Below are 20,059 nucleotides of genomic sequence, written 5' to 3' on the forward strand. Positions count from 1 at the left end.
TACTGAACTACCCGCTGAAATGGCCGGGACCTTGTCTCGGCTCCTCAGCACAAAACCTGAATGAGTGGTTGCGAGCCAGCTGCTTTTATACCCGTATGTCCGGGGGAGTGGCATGCAAATTCCACTTGCCAATTCCCATTGGCCTTTTCTCAAAGATCAGAGGTGTTTGGGGCTCCCAAGAGTGACCCCTAGTGTCACTACATCGACACAATGTCTTGTTCCCTCCATCAGGGAACGGAGGTTATGAAAGTAATCAAGACATTTTGTTGATTTTCATTTAAAATATTGCCTGTTCTTCCCGGTGCAAATGTAGTATTCCCTAAGAACAGCAACAAAGATGTGGCATTCATGTCCGTCGGCTTCTTGATATTAATCAATAGCATCAAAATTAATGCAGAGTCAGTTGTTGATGTTTGAGATGGGTTTATTGAGGCAGAGATGGCTGTGTTGGGGAAGGCTGGGCAGACACAGGTGATGGGCATCTTTCCAATGTTTGACTGAAGCGATGGGGAATGAATTTAATTACAGCACTGTTCATATTGGAGAAAAGAGAGTGACAGAAAAGTGACTGAGTGAGAGAGGCTGAAAGAGAGACAGCACAAGAGAAAAAGCATACGGTAAGACTGAGCCAGTTGTAATCAAGAGCTGCCATATTTTAATGTACAGATATGCAGAAATTGAATCTACAAATGCAGAATTGAAAAGCATTGACTCTTTTATGTTTATGAAGGAATCTATTCTGTCTGCAAAGCAAACATTTTCATGATGGTCCACTGCAATGCAAACAATAATTTTCTTAATCAGTATTTTTTTTTTTCTTCCAAAAATGTTTACTCCACTGAAACATTTTTATTTTCTTGTTTTAAGCATAAATATTTTAAGCAAAAATACTGTAATTTAGTTTTATATACACTATATACAACTAATATAGGGATGGTATACCATAGGTCAATTTTTATCAGATGAATGTGAGGGATACAGACTTGGAGACATGCAGCTTGACAAAATGGCTCATATATTATGGAATGATGGTTGCTAGGCGATATATTTTCAAGGACATTTTCAGTCTACAGTAACTTCAGTCAATCCCCACTAAATTTAGTGTTGTTTCATAGTGCTTGGGCATGTGGCTAGGTGGTAATATCCCAAAAGCTGCATAATGAGTTATCTACAATTTGCCCCCATCAGGAAACAACTGTTCTCATATATATTATGTGGTTTAGGACACATTGCATACAGCTTTATTGATTCCAATAGCCTGTGTTTTTCCACCATGACATGCCAACTCCAGAGAATACCTATGCCAGATTTCAGCACACAACAGAACTGGAATTTAATTATTAAATGTGCAATTTTGTCTGAGACATGCAAACATAATAATAGAATCAAAATTGAACATGGTCTGTGTCGGATAATTTTTCTGTCATATGAAACATGCATTTGTGAGATTGTCACAAGTTTATTAGAAAATTAAGTAAAGCTACAGCCTCGGAAGTCCATTTTGAAAATCAAGGCTGGTAATTGATTCCAAAGCATCCACAGAAGGACTGGTACTTAAAAAAGAAATAAAGAGAATGACAGAGAGAAGCCATTAAGGCAGTGCTGCTCTATCGCTCATACAGAGAGACAAAACTGTAGTTTTGTCCATGTTCAAAATTTATTAATAGAATATCTACTTTTATAAAACAAATCCTAGATGCTGACTGGTCAATAGTATGCTTCATTTACAATAAAACACAGCCATGACCTCTTCACCGAACTTCTATTTGTATCACTATGCAGCACCCATTCCATGAAACACTGCAAGGAATTCAACATTCTTCTCTATGGTTTCAGAATTTTCAGAAGTTTCTATTTGACTGTCTCTTGTAAACTAAATCATGCCAATGATTGCATCTCAATTTCCTTTTAAGAATGTGGACAGCATGTTGTTTTTTTTTATCCAATTTCTTTAGCTCTTTTCCAACTACTGATGTCTGCAGTGTCTCTGTTGATTCTAGTTCACTGTTTGGTCATCTCTGTTTACTCGATGAGAGTCTTTGCCGGATCTGTTGTCTTTTCACAGATGTTTACCAAGACAGATAGGACAAAGTACAACCAACTAATAATGCTAATTGCTTCCATTTGCTCCCTGCAGCTGTCAATAGCCATTTTAGGAATTAATCCCAGGAATTAATCTGACATCATTCACCCTGCATTCTTATTAGCGGCCTGTGCTGCATCTGCAGTGAATTGATCTATAATAATTATGTTAACATACATCTTGTTGCTCTACCTTTGAAACCCGGAACATTCCTAAGCTTATGATCCACATTGATTTTCATGCTTAAAAAATAATATTGTGTTTACGAAAATTCTTAAAATTGATATTTTTATGTAAGGATTGGCCCTCCAAAAGTTATGTTTTTCATAATGTCCAAAAATAAGCCTATCCATATGTAAATAACCTTGTGTTGAAAAGTTTTAGTTTAGTTTGAATAATTAAGCATCTTCCAAACAAAGGAGACATACTGTAAACAAAATAAAGGACAATAGACCCATCTTTTTCATAATAAAGTTTATTCTATATTACAAATAGTATTTTGTTCTTGACTGCAAAATAGGAATGCATTATATTTACATACACAGGTATACAATTAATTATAACAAATTTAGAGAAGCTTGCCTTTCTGCTGGTCTCTCTCTCGCTTTCTCTTCTCCCATCAGGATAACTTTTTCTTGCATCAAATCTGGAAATATTAAAAAGTATTTTCTAACAGGTCTCCATAACACCTGCAGTAACACTGAGCTAAAAGGACTTTTTAGTTCTTACAAAATGTTTAAGGTGGAAACTTTATCTGGTCTTTTGGACATAAGGGAGGGGGGTGGTTCTGTTGACACCTGCTGTGGATGTACATGACAGGTGAAAAATGGAACGTAAATATAAGATTAGAGTCATGAGGAAATCCAGAACCATTCACTTCATCGAAATATCAGCTCATTGAAATGCTTTTTTCCCCACAGGTTTTTCACAACAATATGATGATCTCTAGATTCCCTAAATGAGTTCCCAGAAGAAATCATTACACTGTTAATTATAAACGTCAGTTGCAAGATTTCTAATAGATTTACGGGTTATACTTTATGGGTTTTCAGAAAGATTTATCCAAAACATAATACCTAAAAATCTTGACAGTGGTATTTTATTATTTGTCGCATAGAATCATTATCTGGGCAGCTGTGTACCTGAAATACCTTGTACACAGTCCTCTGTTACTAAGCTATGCTAAGAAATAACACAAGGGACCACAAAGCAATCACACACATAATTAAAAAAAAATTTTTTTTAAATAATTTGGTGGAAAGCTAATTAATTCGTGTTTGGCCAGAAAACAACAGGTAGCATCAAAATGATTCAAACCTATAATACAAACAGATTTACAGAAAAATGCAGAAATACAAAACAGATATGATGTGGTACAAATGAACTCATTAAAGGAATGAACTCTTTAGAGCTGCACATTAAAGACAACAAAAATGCACTATTTTCTTTGTGAAAACCCCTAAATAGCGTGAATAAGCAGCTGGATTGAACTATAGTGTTCGCACTAATGGTCTGGCTGAATGTAATCGGTTAATGAGGACTCTCAGCTTGACATCCTCTGAGAAAGGCAATCTACCTGATAGAAACAGAATTGTTTTGCTTATGAGCACAGGAGTCTGATGAAAGTCTAACAAGAGTTTGGTTCGCTTTAGAAATTCATAGTAGTATTAGATAAATTGCTAGCAAGGCAGATCATTTCATATCCAAATAGGTCAGCATGCAAGGGTATATACTATATCTGCTTAAGGTTTCATTAGTCTTATTAGCTAGCATCTAACACATTCACAAATGGTCATGTCAGTTGAATGGAAGGGCAGGATAAAGGTTCCACCTTAACCAAGGTTGCAATTTTTAAGATGACAGCCACTTTTTTTTCTCCATCTCGTTCTTCCAAGCAAAAGAAAGAAAAGAACACATCCACATCATCAATTGCAAGGCTTATTTTTTTCTATTTTCCATTTTTTTCTTTTTAAAGTTTAAATTGAAATACATGCGCTGAAAAAGCCAATAAAGAACCCAAGGTGGACCTGGGCTGGTCTCCACACATTCACATCACCACATGGTGTACGCTGTCAAGGGTAAAGGAAGGTCTATGATCAGAGGACAAAGGAGGGCAGCTAAATTGTCTCTTTCCCTTTGTCAAAGTTACAGCCAATACTTTTAAGTCCTTGACACTCCAACCGTTGTCATTTGGGAATCGTAAGCCCAGGTTGGGTCTCTCAAGGCCAGCTACAGCAAGCCGCGCAAAGAATAATGGAGAGAAACCAATATCAGACTGCAGACAGAGCGTTAGATTCATTCTGCAGGTCATAAAACAAACAGTGCCTTGTGTTCAGTTTCTCAGGAGTAATTTATTCTCCAGACAATCTTTGTTCTTTTTTTTTTTTTTCAGTTGGGCTTGTTTGGTTTTTTGCTGACCAACTTTGCCCATGTGTGTGGGGTTTTTTTCTCAGACGCATCCAGAGTGCTCAGAGTAATTACGGGTAGACCCTGTGGCAGTGAACAGTGCAGACTGCACATGTGCACTTTCAGCAATTCATCCCATCTGGGTGCATCTCTATTACCACCCATTAACAACTAATTCTGAGTAGGATATTTTGTAATTAAAGTCTCCCTACTGGATGTGTGAACTGAGTCATCTATTAAATGTGTGCTTTTTTTAAGATAACAGAGATTTTTGTCCTCTTGCAGCACAGCGTAGGTCCTGGAAACCAGGATGTAGGACAGAGAGGAGGCGTGGCTCTCTGCTCCTGCTGCAGGGTGAGGTGTGTGTGTGCTTCTAAGGGGATCAAACCTTGGCTTTTCCTCCACTCATTAGAGGTTAAATTGAGAGATGTGCACAAGCCAGATACTGTATATGCCGAGATGAAGGCTTGGGGTGAAGTGTAGAGATATGTGAATGTCACAAGGTGACACTCTAAGTTTTAGTGTCAAGTAGGTTCCTGGAAAAGACAGAAGAATTGAAGCACTAACTCCCTGTGTTTCAAGGGTTTTAAATGCACCTCACTCTCTTCAAAGTGAAAATAAGCAGGCAGGTTGTCCAGGCTTGATTGTTCTCTTATCAAAGCGCTCAGTTATGAAGTAAAAGTCCTCTTGTACATCCTGTAAATGCCAAATTCTCAAGGTGTCTTTTGAAATGTCCCAGATGGTCTGCATTCTTCAGATGCATGCAGTACCATTTTTTGTCTTGCATTTCGGTGTTTAATAAAGGTACTACAGTAAACAGGACTCTATATTAACGTCATACACTACCCTAGTCATAAAAGTCAGAACAAATTGACACCAAACATAGTGGTTTCTGCTTATCAGCTATACTTTGAAGGCAACAGAAATTTTTCTTTTTTTTCTAGTCAGAGAGAAGGATGTAGTGAAGCAGAACTCGTAGGCAGCCAACCTTCCTCTACACGGCAGAGCCGGATGGCAACCCAAACTACTGCATCATGGGTAATGTAGTCCTTGGCTCCTCTGCCCACCCTCCAGTTCCCATCTCTACTCTTCTAGGAAGCAGAGCTAATATGACGCAAACGCTTGGTTTTGTAGGAAAATTGCAAACAGAAGAGATGAGATAGATGGACAGATCTTCACTCAGGCACGGCTCGGTTTCTGATGGATCTCCCAGTGCACTCTGGGAAATGCGGTCCTCAGCTTTCCAGGCTCATAAAGACGACCACCTGCTCCAGTTTATAGGCCAGTCTCTGTTTCCTGGCACCGTCATCCTGCTCCAGCGCAGACACAATCTGCCCATGGGAGATGACACATCAGACACATGCCTCCATATAACCAATTCTGTCATTATTTATTCACCCTCATGTTGTTCCAAACCCCTGTGACTTTTTTATTGTCCATGGAACACAAAATTAGACTTTAGGCAGAATGACAGCCTCAGTGACCATTCACTTTCATAGTTTGGAAAAAAGACTAAATGAAAGTGAATAGTGACTGAGGTTAACGTTCTGCCTAACAAACCCATGAGGGTAAGTAAATGACGACAGAACAATTTTGGGCGAACTAACCCTTTATCGGCTACTCCTGACTTATTTTATTTTATGTAAATTAAATACTATGAATTCTGTTTTCAAGTTTTTTGGCCATCTACTTGGTTTATTTATTTATGGGTCAATCTCATGAAAAAATCTGCATGCAAAATATATGTTTTGCATACAGCAAATAAAGACTGTTTTTTACTTTTAAGATTTTTTGTGATTTTATCTTCATGAAAAATTAAGATACTTTTCTAACAAATTCTTATTACTGTTAATATAAAGGGATAAAACATCTTAATTTTTGGGAGAAATATGACATTTTCTTAATAGGTTTCATGAGATTCACTCTTATAATAAATAGGCTACACATAAAATGTGGCCAATATCCTGGCTGATATAGTGATTAAAATGTTTTCCATACCTCCTCTGTATATTTGCCCACATAAGAGTAGATCTCGCTGAGGGAGCTCATGGTGTTGAACTCGTTCATGTGCATGCGGGACTGCTCTGCCAGGTATGCGTTCATATCCTGATCACTGATTGCAGGCATCTTACTAATGTCTGAGTAATATCTGTGAAACAAACACACACATAGACACATTTCTCAATAAATGCTTAGAACGTGGACAGGCGTGACAAGGCTTGAAGTCTAGTAATTTATTTTGAATAATGTATTTCAGGGTGAACTCTGGCAGTGTTTGACTGAGATATGTCCTGCCCCTTGGAATCAGTTTTGCATTTACTTTCAGTGGCTGTACAGCTGCAGCTGACTTTAGCTGTGAGACTTAATGAGCCAATGTCCTTGCAAGTTTTCCAGTGATCAGCAGAATCAATGTTTAGTGTTTGTGTAAGGTGCATTATTGAACACTCTAAAAATAAACACACTAGCACATCCAAAAGAAAATACATACATATATGTACTCACACATACAGACTATTCTGTTGTTTTTGTGTTGGTGGCTGGAGTGTATGTGTGAATGAATGAGGGATGGTGGAGGAAAAGCAATCATTCACTGTCACCTGCAGCTGCAGAGCCTCTGTCGACTCTTTAATTAAGGTAGGTCATTTACATTTTTAATTCCTGCACAATGCCAACTCCTGGATTCAATATAATCACTGACTAACTGCTTATGCGTGTGTCTGTTTTAGAGTGAGGACACACGCCAGGCTCCCATAAGCACCTTGGCAGGTGCAGGTATGTGCTGCAATGCACCATGGGACTGTCAGTGGAGGAGAATGGCATAGAGAGAGAGAGAGAGAGCGGGGTTGTAATCTCCAGGTATGCCGTCCCATAAGAATTTATTCTCCAGTGACAGGTACATCACATTCACAAGTTCCCGCATTTGAGTTTATCTACACTGTGCAAATTCACCTTCCAAATGCTAATGACTGGCAGCTCACCTAGCTCTAATTAATACTGTTTAAATGTCACCCGTTCCTCTGTCAGACTGAGTCTGTGCTGGTTATTCTCTATTATGGTGTATGATTTACAAGTACACTACCAGTCAAAAGTTTGGACACACTTACTTATTATTTACTATTTCTATTTCCATTTGCCTTTTAAACAGTATTATGGAGTTTCTATGCATTCTGGGCACTTGTTGGCTGCTTGTACTTTACTACCCAGTCTAACTCATCTATTTAAATTTTCATTAAAATGGTAGTTCCCTGTCTGTCACTCACTCGACGTTGTGTCGATGTAGTGACACTAGGGGTTTGCTCTTGAGAGCCCCAATCACCTTTGCTTTATTCAGAAAAGGCCAATGAAAATTGGCGAGTAGAATATGCATGCCACTCTCCGCCCTGGACATACGGGTATAAAAGGAGATGGCGTGCACCACTCATTCAGACTTGTTCTTCAGAGCCGAGCACATGTGTGTGTACGTCCCATCACCTTGCTATCACTGCTGGATTTTACGGCGCATATCAGCAGTCACCCTCGCATGGTCGAGTGTTGTGCTTCCCCTGGGCGCTTCGGCGGTTGAGTCCAAAGGTGTAAAAAAGAGTATATTTAAAAGAGTGTATTTTCTCAAAAAGAGCTCGCACAAACGATTGGCATCTTTTTAAAGATGTCCTTTCGCCTTTGTGCTACTGGGTGTGGCTGTTATCTCTCCCCACCGGAAGGTCACGAAATCTGTCTCGAGTGCTTGGGTCGCCAGCACGCCGAGGCAGCTTTTGTGGATGTGTCATGTTTTCATTGTGAGAACATGCCCATGAGAACGTTGCGGTTGCGGCTCTCTTTCTTCTCCGTGAAGCAGAGAGCCACCGCGGCTGCTTCGCAACCTGGTCCATCCTGAGTTGAAACTCAGGCGGCTGGGTCGGCGAGCACCGTGGGTGATTTGGATGTGGATATGAGAGCTTCTCCGCTGGCTCAGTTCTCGCGGACCTCCCATCCCCCAGCACGCTCATTCTGCCCGGTAGAGTTCATGAGCGAGGTAGGCGGTCCGATTCAGGGCGGATTTAATGTCTCATTCGCAGCTCGCGACGAGGATGAGAGCATCATCAGAGGGTGGGCTACTGCTTTCGGAAGCAGACGAGTCTACTGAGCTCCCGCTCTCGGGCGGTAGAGCTCAGGACGAAGCAGAGTTGGCAGCCATGCTTGCCTGGGTTGCTGCGAACATCGGGCTTGATTGGAACCCTCTGCCCCGGTGCCTTTCTTCCCAGAAGTGCATGAGGAGCTCGCAAAGTCTTGGAAGGTGCCTTTCTCCACCCATACACGCTTCGTGAGCTCGTCCACCTTAACTACCCTCAATGGCGGGGCAGCCAAGGGATATGTCGTGCTTCCCCAAGTCGAGCGTGCCATGATGGTGCACCTGTGCCTGCAGGGCGCAGCCACCTGGAGGAACCGACCAAGGCTCCCTTCCCAGGCTTGTACGTTTTCTTCGTCGTTAGTGGTGAAGGCTTACAATGCCGGGGGTCAGGCCGCCTCTGCCCTGCACACCATGGCCATCCTGAAGCTTCACTAGCATAAAGATCTGCATGAGGGTAGAACTGAACCAGGGCTCATGCAGGAACTGCGCACCGTGACCAACCTCGCTCTACGAGCGACGAAAGTCATGGCACGCACCCTAGGTCGGATGATGTCCACTTTGGTGGTCCAAGAGCGACACCTGTTGCTCAACCTTGCAGAGATGCATGATGCTGAGAAGGTCCACTTTCTCGATGCGCCCGTCTCCCAAGGGGGGCTCTTTGGCAACTCTGTCAAGGACTTCACCCATCAGTTCTCGACGGTGAAGAAGCAGACGGAGGCCATTAAACACATCCTGCCGCGGAACGACTCAGCTACTGGCTTCCGAAGTCCCGTGCCCTGTCTGCCTCTCGCCAAGGCCGTCCTCCTGTGGTGTCGGCCCCGGGTCCCCCACCATCGGAGCCCACATACCGGCCTCTGAGAATAAATCCTCCCTCAGAAAGGCGGCACCACCTGCCCATCAGCAGGCTGCTAGGAACCCCGGACGGGCTTCGAAGCGGCCCTGGGACAGGCGACCTAGGGATGAGGTTGCTGACTCTGACTGGCCTGACCCAGGTAAGCATACGGACTCCATTCCCGCCCCTGGGCCAGCACGAGGTGAGTACCCTCACAACATCACCAGGTGCCTTCTAGGCCCCGGCACCCAGTTTGTCAGTAAAAGAGCAGTTTCCTCATTCCCTGGGTCATTCTCCAATGCTTGCAACAGCCAGGCACTGGAAGCCTTTCCGGACAACGAGTGGGATGCTAATATCTTGCGTTCCCTTGTTTTCCATCGAAGGAAAGCAGGCAAACAGGTAAGTACGGTGGTTCTTGGGGCCGCTTGCCCGCCCCAGCCACCGTTGCGGGCTCGCAGGGCAGCAAGCCTCCCCCAGACGATCTTCCCCGTGCGGTGTCTGCTCTGCCTTGCAGCGAACCACCCACCCCGGGCATGATAAACCCTATCGTCCCCCTGGTGCCATTAGCGCAGAGGCTGGAAGCCTGGTTAGCACTTTCCAGCCCGTTGCAATGGCTCATTAGGAAGATCCGGCTCGGCTACGTGATCCAGTTCACCAGACGACCACCCAGGTTCAGTGGTGTCCTCTCCACCATGGTGCGAGGCGAGGATGCCTCGGTCCTTCGGGCGAAGGGAGTGATAGAACCCGTCCCCTTATTCGAGTCGCACAAGAGCTTTTATAGCCATTATTTTATCGTGCACAAGAGAGGGGGGTTGCGCCCAATCCTGGATCTGTGTGCCTTGAACAGAGCCTTACCCAGGCTTCCGTTCAAGATGATGACGCAGAAGTGCATCCTAACGTCTGTACGACATCGGGATTGGTTTGCGGCCATCAACCTGAAGAATGCGTACTTTCAAGTAGCGATCCTTCCTCAACACAGAGCCTTCGAGGGATGAGCATACCAGTACAAGGTCCTCCCTTTTGGTCTGTCCCTGTCCTCTCGTGTCTTTACCAAAGTTGCAGAGGCAGCCCTGGCCCCGCTAAGGTAAAAGGGCATTTGCATCCTCAATTATCTCGATGACTGGCTGATCCTAGCTTACTCGCGAGATCTATTGTGTGTGCACAGGGACCTTGTGCTTCGGCACCTTGACCGACTGGGTCTTCAGGTCAACTGGGAAAAGAGCAAGCTCTCCCCATCATGCCACGGTGCTGCCAAACTTTCAGCTCTTGTTCAGATCTGGCATTTCTACGGTCAGGGGTTCCCTTAGAGCAGGTCTCGAGGCGCGTCGTGGTCACGATGGATGCCTCGAATTCGGACTGAGGCGCCGTGTGCAACGGGCAGGCAGTATCGGGGCTCTGGACAGGGCCCTACCTGCAATGGCACATCAACTGCCTAGAGTTGCTGGCGGTTTCGCTGGCCCTGCAGAGGCTTTGGCCATTGATTCAGGGCAAGCACGTGTTGACCCGGACGGACAACACAGCGACTGTGGCGTACATAAACCACCAGAGACCATCACGTCTCATGTCGCAACTCGCCCGCCGCCTCCTCCTCTGGAGTCAGCAGATGTTGAAGTCTCTGCGAGCCACTCACCTCTCGGGTGTCAACCGTGCAGCGGATGCGCTCATTTTCCCTTTCCCCATTAAACAGCAATGAAGATCTTTGCCTGCATTTATAAAGATATGAAAGGATCAAAGGCATCCCTTCAGCACCTGTCCTTGACTCGCTGTCTTTTTTGCTGTGTAACTCTGCCTGGTCCTCTTCATGTGCCCTGGGGTCTCATGTATGGATTTTAGCATGGCGCACATCTCTAATCTACAACTCAGTTCTCTCCTCATAACGTCTGACAAAAGAAAACAGAAGGATAGTCTCAGTCTCTACAGATTTGTCACCTATTAAGATACTGCAGAAAATAACCAATTAAGGAGCTACTTGAGAGCTGTATCTCAGAATAAAAATGTATCATTGACAGAAAATATAACCTGGTTTGAAAAACACTGCCATAGATGTCAGCACCTTCAATTAAGGTAGGCTTTTAAGCTTTTTTTTTTTTTTTTTTAGGCTTTTAACACTTTATCAAGCTAATGCATGAAAATGAGCTTTCATCCCATCTCAGCTCTTTCATGGTCAATGTGAGCTGGCAGCATGATTACAATCTTATAATTTTTCCCATCATGCTCATCTGCCAGGTACCCATCTCCTCATGCAGCCTCTAATACCTCATGGCAAATAAACATGTTATATCAGAGGCTGTAAGTCAGTGTGTGTGTGAGGAGGGACACATGGCTCTAATTAATGTGTTTTTTGTTGTTTACTATAGGATGGTAGGCTTGAGCCTCAAATGGCAGTCCAATGTTGTGCTAAGGGGTTCATGATCGTCTACTAGTCAACAAGTTTATCAAGATTTTTTTCTTTAGCAGCAGTGCCTTAGTTATGACAGCGTGCTGTGCTTCAGCTGTAAGAAAGGTTGCATAATACAACCTTTTTCAGCTCTTCTACTACAGACATAAATTTCCAGAGGAACGTCTTTGGCCATTATGTTGTGTCTCGTGCTCTTTTTTGAGTGTCTCGACACCCCTCGTGCTATGTTCTGTTCCGTTATGCTCTGTGTCTAGTTGTTTTTGAACACAAGAACGTGTTCTATGTAAATGCCTCCTAAGAAACGGGTTCGATTGGAATAACATGAATGACTTATACCAACCTAATTATACAGGGCTACCTTAAGACCGTTCAGTCAACTAGTCCTTTAGAAAATGTGTAGTTTTTCACATCCCTGGTTGTGGTATAAACTCTTGTACTGCCAAGTGGGACTGAAGCTTCCGTAAGGAGTGAAATGTTTTGTAACAAACTGTTGTCTTCAGAAAACAAAGGAATAATTTAAATCTCTTTGACAGTCATTGTGTGTGGGAAGATGGGGTTCCACGGCTATGTTTACCCATGATTCCCCATTCTTGGCATTGTTGAATAGAGAGCCTCTGACCCAGTGGATTGTGAGGAAAGCAGAAAAGTTTGTCTCTCACACCAAGCAGTGACTAATTGCTCTGGTGCAATGTTGGTTAGAACCAGTACATCTACTGAACTACAATAGAGCTGAAATTCATCATCCTGCACCTCTACATCACACTTCAGTCTGATTACCACCAGCTCCAATATACACACAATAGCTGCAGGACATAATAAAAAATATTGGCTACCTATTTACACCCATACTCACTCTTTATTTCTACAACTCCAACTGATAAAAACTTTCAAGCATACACTTACATTACATACACACACACACACACACACACACCATCTTTAATTCTTCCCCAAATTCATATGCATTCACGTACTCTTTTCATAAAGTGTAAATACTGAAACAATACTCAACATATACAGCTGAAGTCAGAAGTTTACATACACTTAGGTTGAAGTCATTAAAACTCATTTTTTTAACCACTCCACATATTTAATATTAGCAAACTATAGTTTTGGCAAGTTGTATAGGACATCTACTTTGTTCATGACACAAGTAATTTTCCCAACAATTGTTTACAGACAGATTGTTTCACTTTTAATTGACTATATCACAATTCCAGTGGGTCAGAAGTTTACATACATTAAGTTAACTGTGCCTTTAAGCAGCTTGGAAAATTCCAGAAAATGATGTCAAGCCTTTAGACAATTAGACAATTAACTTCTGATAGGTGGTGTACTGAATTGGAGGTGCACCTGTGGATGTATTTTAAGGCCTACCTTCAAACTCAGTGCCTCTTTGCTTGACATCATGTGAAAATAAAAAGAAATCAGCCAAAATCTCAGATTAAAAATTGTTGACCTCCACAAGTCTGGTTCATCCTTGGGGGGCAATTTCCAAATGCCTGAAGGTACCATGTTCATCTGTACAAACAATAGTATGCAAGTATAAACACCATGGCACTACACAGCCATCATACCATTCAGGAAGGAGACGCAGTTTGGTGTGAAAAGTGCAAATCAATCCCAGAACAACAGCAAAGGACCTTGTGAAGATGCTGGAGGAAACAGGTAGACAAGTATCTATATCCACAGTAAAACAAGTCGTATATAGACATAACCTGAAAGGCTGCTCAGCAAGGAAGAAGCCAATGCTCCAAAACCACCATAAAAAACCCAGACTACAGTTTGCAAGTGCACATGGGGACAAAGATCTTACTTTTTGGAGAAATTTCCTCTGGTCTGATGAAACAAATATGTTACTTTTTGCCATAATGACCATTGTTATTTTTGGAGGAAAAAGGGTGAGGCTTGTAAGCCGAAGCATACCATCCCAACCGTGAAGCATGGGGGTGGCAGCATTATGTTGTGGGGTTGCTTTGCTACAGGAGGGACTGGTTCACACAATAGATGGCATCATGAGGAAGGAAAATTATGTGGATAATTCTACCTATTGAAGAAAAATCTCAAGACATCACCCATAAATTTAAAGCTCATCACAAATGGGTCTTCCATATGGACAATGACCCCAAGCATACCTCTAAAGTTGTGGCAAAATGGCTTAAGGACAACAAAGTCAAGGTATTGGAGTGGCCATCACAAAGCCCTGACCACACTCTGATAGAAAATTTGTGGGCAGAACTGAAAAAGCATGTGCGAGCAAGGAGGCCTTCAAACCTGACTCAGTTACACCAGTTCTGTCTGGAGGAATGGGCCAAAAGTCCAGCAACTTATTGTGAGAAGCTTGTGGAAGGCTACCCAAAACGTTTGACCCAAGTAAAACAATTTAAAGGCAATGATAACAAATACTAACAAATTGTATGTAAACTTCTGACCCACTGGGAATGTGATGAAGGAAATAAAAGCTGAAATCATTCTCTACTATTATTCTGACATTTCACATTCTAAAAATAAAGTAGTGATCCTAACTGACCTAAGACAGGGAATGTTTTCTATGATTAAATGTCAGGAATTGTGAAAAACTGAGTTTAAATGTATTTGGCTAAGGTGTATGTAAACTTCTGCCAAACTGTAGATCAAACCTCAGTAACCACAAACTCAGACACACATACATCATACTGCATTAATGCAAAACCCTCCTCTACATGAGCTTTACATCATACTGATTTGTCCAGCCAGCTTGTAGACCCAGAATAATACACAAACTTGCTGCCTCTGGCAAAACCAGCCACAAACACATACTTCGATGTTCCTACACTACAAAAGTAAATAAATAAATGTTTCATTAATCACTGCCCCCACTGAGCAAGCTTCATGACAATCTAGTTTTAACAAATTACCAAACACACTCACTTTTCTCTCACATACACAACTTATTTCTGCCTTATTGTGCTCACTTCGATTAAAATTCTGTTATAATTTACTCACCCTCATGTTGGTCCAAACCCCTATTGCTTACTTTTTTCATTGGAGCACATAAGATGATATAAGGCACTATGTTTGTCTCATTTACAATTCGCTTTCAATGCATCTTTTTTTCCATACAATGAAAATAAATGATGACTGAGCCTGTCAAACATTTCCTTTTGTATTCCACTAAAGAAAGAAAGTCATGCAGGTTTGGAGCAACATGAGGGTGAGTAAATGACGACAGAAAGCAAGCAAACCTGGGTTGTCTAGCTGTGGTGCATCATTAGATACTGTGATTGACAGTCTTTGGCTTTGGTTGTTTAATCACTCAGCAAGAATTAGAAATGGCATATACATAGGAAGTATGCAGACACACCAGGATACCTGTTGTTCCTACGAAGAAACACACACATGCCTACCTCTCAACCCAGCTCTTGTAGCTGGGAATATCCTTGGCGTATAGCAGCTTGTTAGAAGGGGAGTCTTTGCCCAAGCGGTGTTCTGACGTCGAGCATGAATCCATGAAGGTTTGTGCCACCACAGACAGACAGGCGTCTGTGATGCTGCTCTTATGGATGTCGAACACAAACTGTGGGTTCTTGATAACATTCACCCAGAACCGTAGAGGTAGGCTGTAGGGAGCAAGGAACAGATTTTAGTCCTATGGCATTCCTTTTATGTATAAAAAAAGCCTCCTTGCACCAAGTGCTTAACTGATACATCTAATGTGTTTGTTTGTATCTGTGGGCTGTCCTGCAATCGTGTGCCTGTCTAAAGCAATAAACGTATACAAGCCTACTTTATAAACCGGCTCAATTTTTCTAAAGTGAAATCAACTTAGCCTAGGCCCTAGGTGTGTGGGTGTGTCTCAAGGGTCACAGATGGGGGTTTGGTCTGGGACCGCAGTGTTCTCGATGGTTTTCAAGACAGCTTGGTTTTGTCTTAACAGAGCTTGGGAGACAAGAGGACCGAAGGAGGAAATAAGTGAGGACACTGCAGTGAAGTGGATGCAGTTTTACATCAAAGAGAGAGAAAACATTCAACAAAAGCTTTTCCATACCAGCCCCCCCTCTCCATAGCCCTCTGAATTCATTTAACAATAACAACTGCACAAAAGAGGATTTAGGGAGCAAACTTGTATTATGACTCCCAAATTAATCAAAGAGAATCAACTGGGATTATCTGCACTCTATCAAAGGATCTCAATGCTTTAACAACACAAGTCAAGACCATCGTAAACCTGCCACTGCTGGCCTCAGGGAAGATCATATTATCATACAGAACAAAAGCAGGACGTGTCTGAAGCTTAATAATTCTTGAATTGAATGATTTCTGGATGGACTAGATCCCAGCTAAATATAGCACTCAGTTCAGTGCAAGTCTCTCAGGGGAGTTTTGTCAGTTTCTTGGTTTCCTCTGCCTTGTATTTGTGTAATGTTGAAAAGTGCAGGCAATAGCTGTGTTGTACTTGAACTTCACAGTTTTGGGAGGAAAACCTGCAAATCAGTCTAATAATCTAACCTTTTGTGACTTGTTTGACATTAATTTGATCTGATATGCCTGTACACTGTGGAAGGTGGAATTGTTAATTATACAGTAGTAGCGTTAAGCATTTCACATTAATCAAATCGCTATACTGTGTGTTTCTTCTAGGCAGCAGTATCCAGCCAAAAATCAACTAATCAGGCAGTGAATCAGTGCTCAGCTTTGTGGCTTCAACGGTCACTATTGCCCACATCACATTAAATGCCAACTCTCATTGAAAATGAATGACTTTAGTGAACAGTGTTAACGGCCCTTAAGAACTAAAGCAATGGCATTAATTCTATTCATCTGCATTCTGAGTAGCTAAAAAAATATTTAATTTACCCAACCTAAACAAACTGCTTTATCTATTGCCATTCATTGACAGCTTCTACTTTGATTGACAGGCTCTACCACCCTCCCCTCGCCCAATCACCACACAAAAAATGGCATGATGGATGATTCACGAGAGGTCTGTCCATTAGCAATCCATCTCTGCCTGGTTTTGGTTAAAGATCTGATGGTTAAGGCATTCTTTGATGCATTTGAAGAAGAGATTTATAGCAAAACTGGGGAATCCATCATTTAGACTGTGATTTCGGGATTGAATGAGGAGTAATGTGCATTTGATTAGTCTGAATGAATTCTTAGGGGCTTGATCTAGTTATATGTGTCATATAATGGGAAAACTTGATCTGGGAGGTCTAGACTGTTATACTCATTACTAATAATAAAGCAGCTTCTGTCAGTAGGACACACTCAAATAAGAGGATAAGGAAGAGACATCTTAAGTTGCCATCTGGATTGCCTGGAAATCTCTCTTTTGCATACAGACAATATCAATCAAAATAAACCCCACAGTTTAGCCCATGTAAATCCTTTCACTTTAGAATTACAAACAATAATACATGGTAAAAAGAACTGATGAGCAGGTGGTAAACAAAATAGAGATTGCATGGCCAAGTGCATTTAGATTCAAAGTGTTAAAATCATCCATAGACAGCAGATATTTCCCACCACTGACATCGGCCCAATTAGTGCCCCGTGTAGTGGCAGCATATCTAGCCACATAGATATGGCTGAGCCTGTTGTTTTTTGCACAATACATAAAAATTGACCTCTTTCGTTGTTTGTGAGAGACATTAGCTGTCAGCAAAAAGCAGGATGGCAGTGCATTAGTCCTGTTGAAAACCCTCTCACACGCATGAAAAAATCACGGACTCCGTACTGGAATTCGGCTGTAATGTACAAAGAGGAGCACAAGATGATAAATCACTATTTAACGTTCTGCTTTCTGTGAGAACGATTCCATTAATGTGTAATGCAAGAGTGACCCTTAGTCCTCTCCAAAACACTTAATGCTCTCAAATGGACCTGAAACATGCAATATCATAATTTCATCTCCTATAGCCCTTTGGGGTGGTGCATGATGGTATGCTGGCAGAGGCTAATGATAGATTACCACTCATTAAATGTAATGCCAAGCTTTACGTTTCCCTCTCATCCACTCCACCCCCTCATCTCATCACACCTACTTTCACTTTATATCTGCAAGTTGTTTATTTAACCCCCACAGCCCCCTTCCACCATAGGGACATGGCTCTAAATCGGTTGGGTGAAATTAATTTGGAAACGAGCATTATTAATTTCACTCATCGCCATGGTGATATCCATGGCAACATCCACATCGGTGGCAGTGATGATGCTGCTTTTTTTCTTCTGGGATTGACACTGCCTCTCTGGATTTACAAAAATGATGCAATTTTCTTGCAGCGCTTCAGAATTATTATGACAATGGCAATTTGTGTACGTTTTTATGATGTCTTACCAGTTGCTCTTCCATGTGTGTCTGACGTGCGGGTCGTAAATGTTGTGCTTGTCGGCCTGTTCATCCAAAAAGTCAAACATGTACTTGATAGCAAGAGGGAGGGCACTTCCTCTGTGAGCTGTGCTGAAGATGGTCTCGAACAGGTCATCCACAAACTTCTGTAGAGTGCCCTGAGGAACCACAAAGAATGGAGAAGAGGGTTTACATTCATTCATTCATTCATTCACAAAGGCGGCAGATCCATCCATCCATCCGCTTTACAGACTGGTACATAAGAGGCTCCCTGAAGATGCTAAACAATAAAGGACTTGCTATTACGTAGAAGACATGTATTGTTGTATTTCTCTGAACAGAGCTATCTGTGTTTAGAAAAGTGTTTCTGAGCCACCTGTCAGTAATACCACCAACAAAACCACCGTTCCTGAAGCGTACGCTTTGATAGTGAAATTGTTACTTCGAAGTTCACCTTTAATATCAGAGAAAGGAAGCGATTCTGCCTAAGCAGCTTTGTGCGGCTGGATTAATGTCCACCCCGCACTATTGACCCTAATTTTATTTAATGGCGTTGAGTCTAAGAAGGAGAGAAGACGACAGATTCTAATCCACGTGTAATGAAAGAACTGATAGGATGCATGGAAGAGAGAGAGTGTGAGCAAGACTATCAAAAAAGCTCTGCCTATATCTTGCAGCCACCACCGGCTTTGCATCAGGATGAGGTGGGCATAAGCCACAGCAAATAAAATCCATTTGAGCAGACGAGAAAGCAGAAGAAAAAAATCCTTTAGCTGACAATAACAACAATAATTCTACTGTGTCCCACATCCCTGACAGCTTATCTTTTCCCTATGAAGATGAAAATACATATTTCTCACTCTGCCCTGTATCAACGTGGCGACAGCTGTGGGGGGGGCTGGAGACAAGGATGACTGTTAGCGTTCTGACAGGTGTCATCCTGTGTGACGACTGACATCATCTTTACTCGCCCAGATACCAAAGCAGCTATTTGCAGCTGTTGAAATGTACCTGGTCATTACACCGCACTTAAAAGCACACTATCAGACACAGGCAGACAGGCAAGCATTAAACTTCAAGTGATCTTGTTAGGACAAGCGAGGAAAGGATATTTGTGTAATTGCAAACAGGAAGATTAGAAAAATGTGAGGCAACAGGCAAAGAGAAAGACAGAATAAGTCATTATTTACACACCTCTCATGTTGTTCCAACCCGGCTTTGTTAGGCAAAATGTCTCGGTCACCATTCACTTTTATTGTATGGAAGAAAGATGCATTCAAAGTGATTGGTGACAAAGACTAAACTTCTGCCTGACATCTTATTTTGTGTTCCACGGAAAAAAGAAAGTCATAATGGTATGTGACAACACAAGGGTGAGCAAATGATGATAGAATTTAAATTCCTTTAAATCAAGCTTGGCATCATGGCGAGAATGGAGAATAGGTAAAGCTCGCCTGTCCTCTAGAGAAACTGAGACAATGATGGACTGAATATGGGAAGCGTCTGCACCCCAGGCAGATAGCAGGTATTTATTGCAGGGGTGAAAGCCAAACAGTCAATTACTGTGCTGTCACACCAATGATTTTTCACCAAGAGCGAGATGGTGTCGGAGATAAACTGATTATTTCACAGAAATAATCCATCTAAAAATATGACACACTGTCTGCAAGCTGAGTAGTGTAATCACCAGGGCATTTGTGAATATGTGTGTGAACCAGTAAACCAGTAAAACACCACAGAAAACAACATTTGTATTGAAGAAAATATGAATGGAACTTGTCTGGGCTAAAGTTGCTGCCACAGTGCAAGGGTGTTGTGGGTGGTTGCTAAGGTGTTCTGAGTAGTTTTTAGTATTTAGTTAAGTGGTTGCTAGGGTGTTCTGGGTGATTGTTTACTTACCC

The 20,059-nt window shown here is 42.2% G+C and overlaps 1 protein-coding gene across 1 annotated transcript in view; it reads right to left on the bottom strand.

Annotated features, from left to right (window-relative positions):
- Positions 1–2,540: 2,540 nt before the first annotated feature.
- LOC127436502 (plexin-A4) overlaps positions 2,541–20,059 on the bottom strand; it is a 334,355-nt gene continuing 316,836 nt past the window's right edge. Inside the window, exons 29-32 of the mRNA XM_051690704.1 lie at positions 18,147–18,316; positions 15,214–15,426; positions 6,488–6,638; positions 2,541–5,820 (exon numbers count right to left, since the gene is read on the bottom strand). Coding sequence (XP_051546664.1) covers positions 5,725–5,820; positions 6,488–6,638; positions 15,214–15,426; positions 18,147–18,316 — 630 coding nt within the window. The 3' untranslated portion in view covers positions 2,541–5,724. The remainder of the gene's footprint in view (positions 5,821–6,487; positions 6,639–15,213; positions 15,427–18,146; positions 18,317–20,059) is intronic.

This window comes from Myxocyprinus asiaticus, chromosome 47 (genome assembly GCF_019703515.2).
Source record: "Myxocyprinus asiaticus isolate MX2 ecotype Aquarium Trade chromosome 47, UBuf_Myxa_2, whole genome shotgun sequence".
NCBI lineage: Eukaryota > Metazoa > Chordata > Actinopteri > Cypriniformes > Catostomidae > Myxocyprinus > Myxocyprinus asiaticus.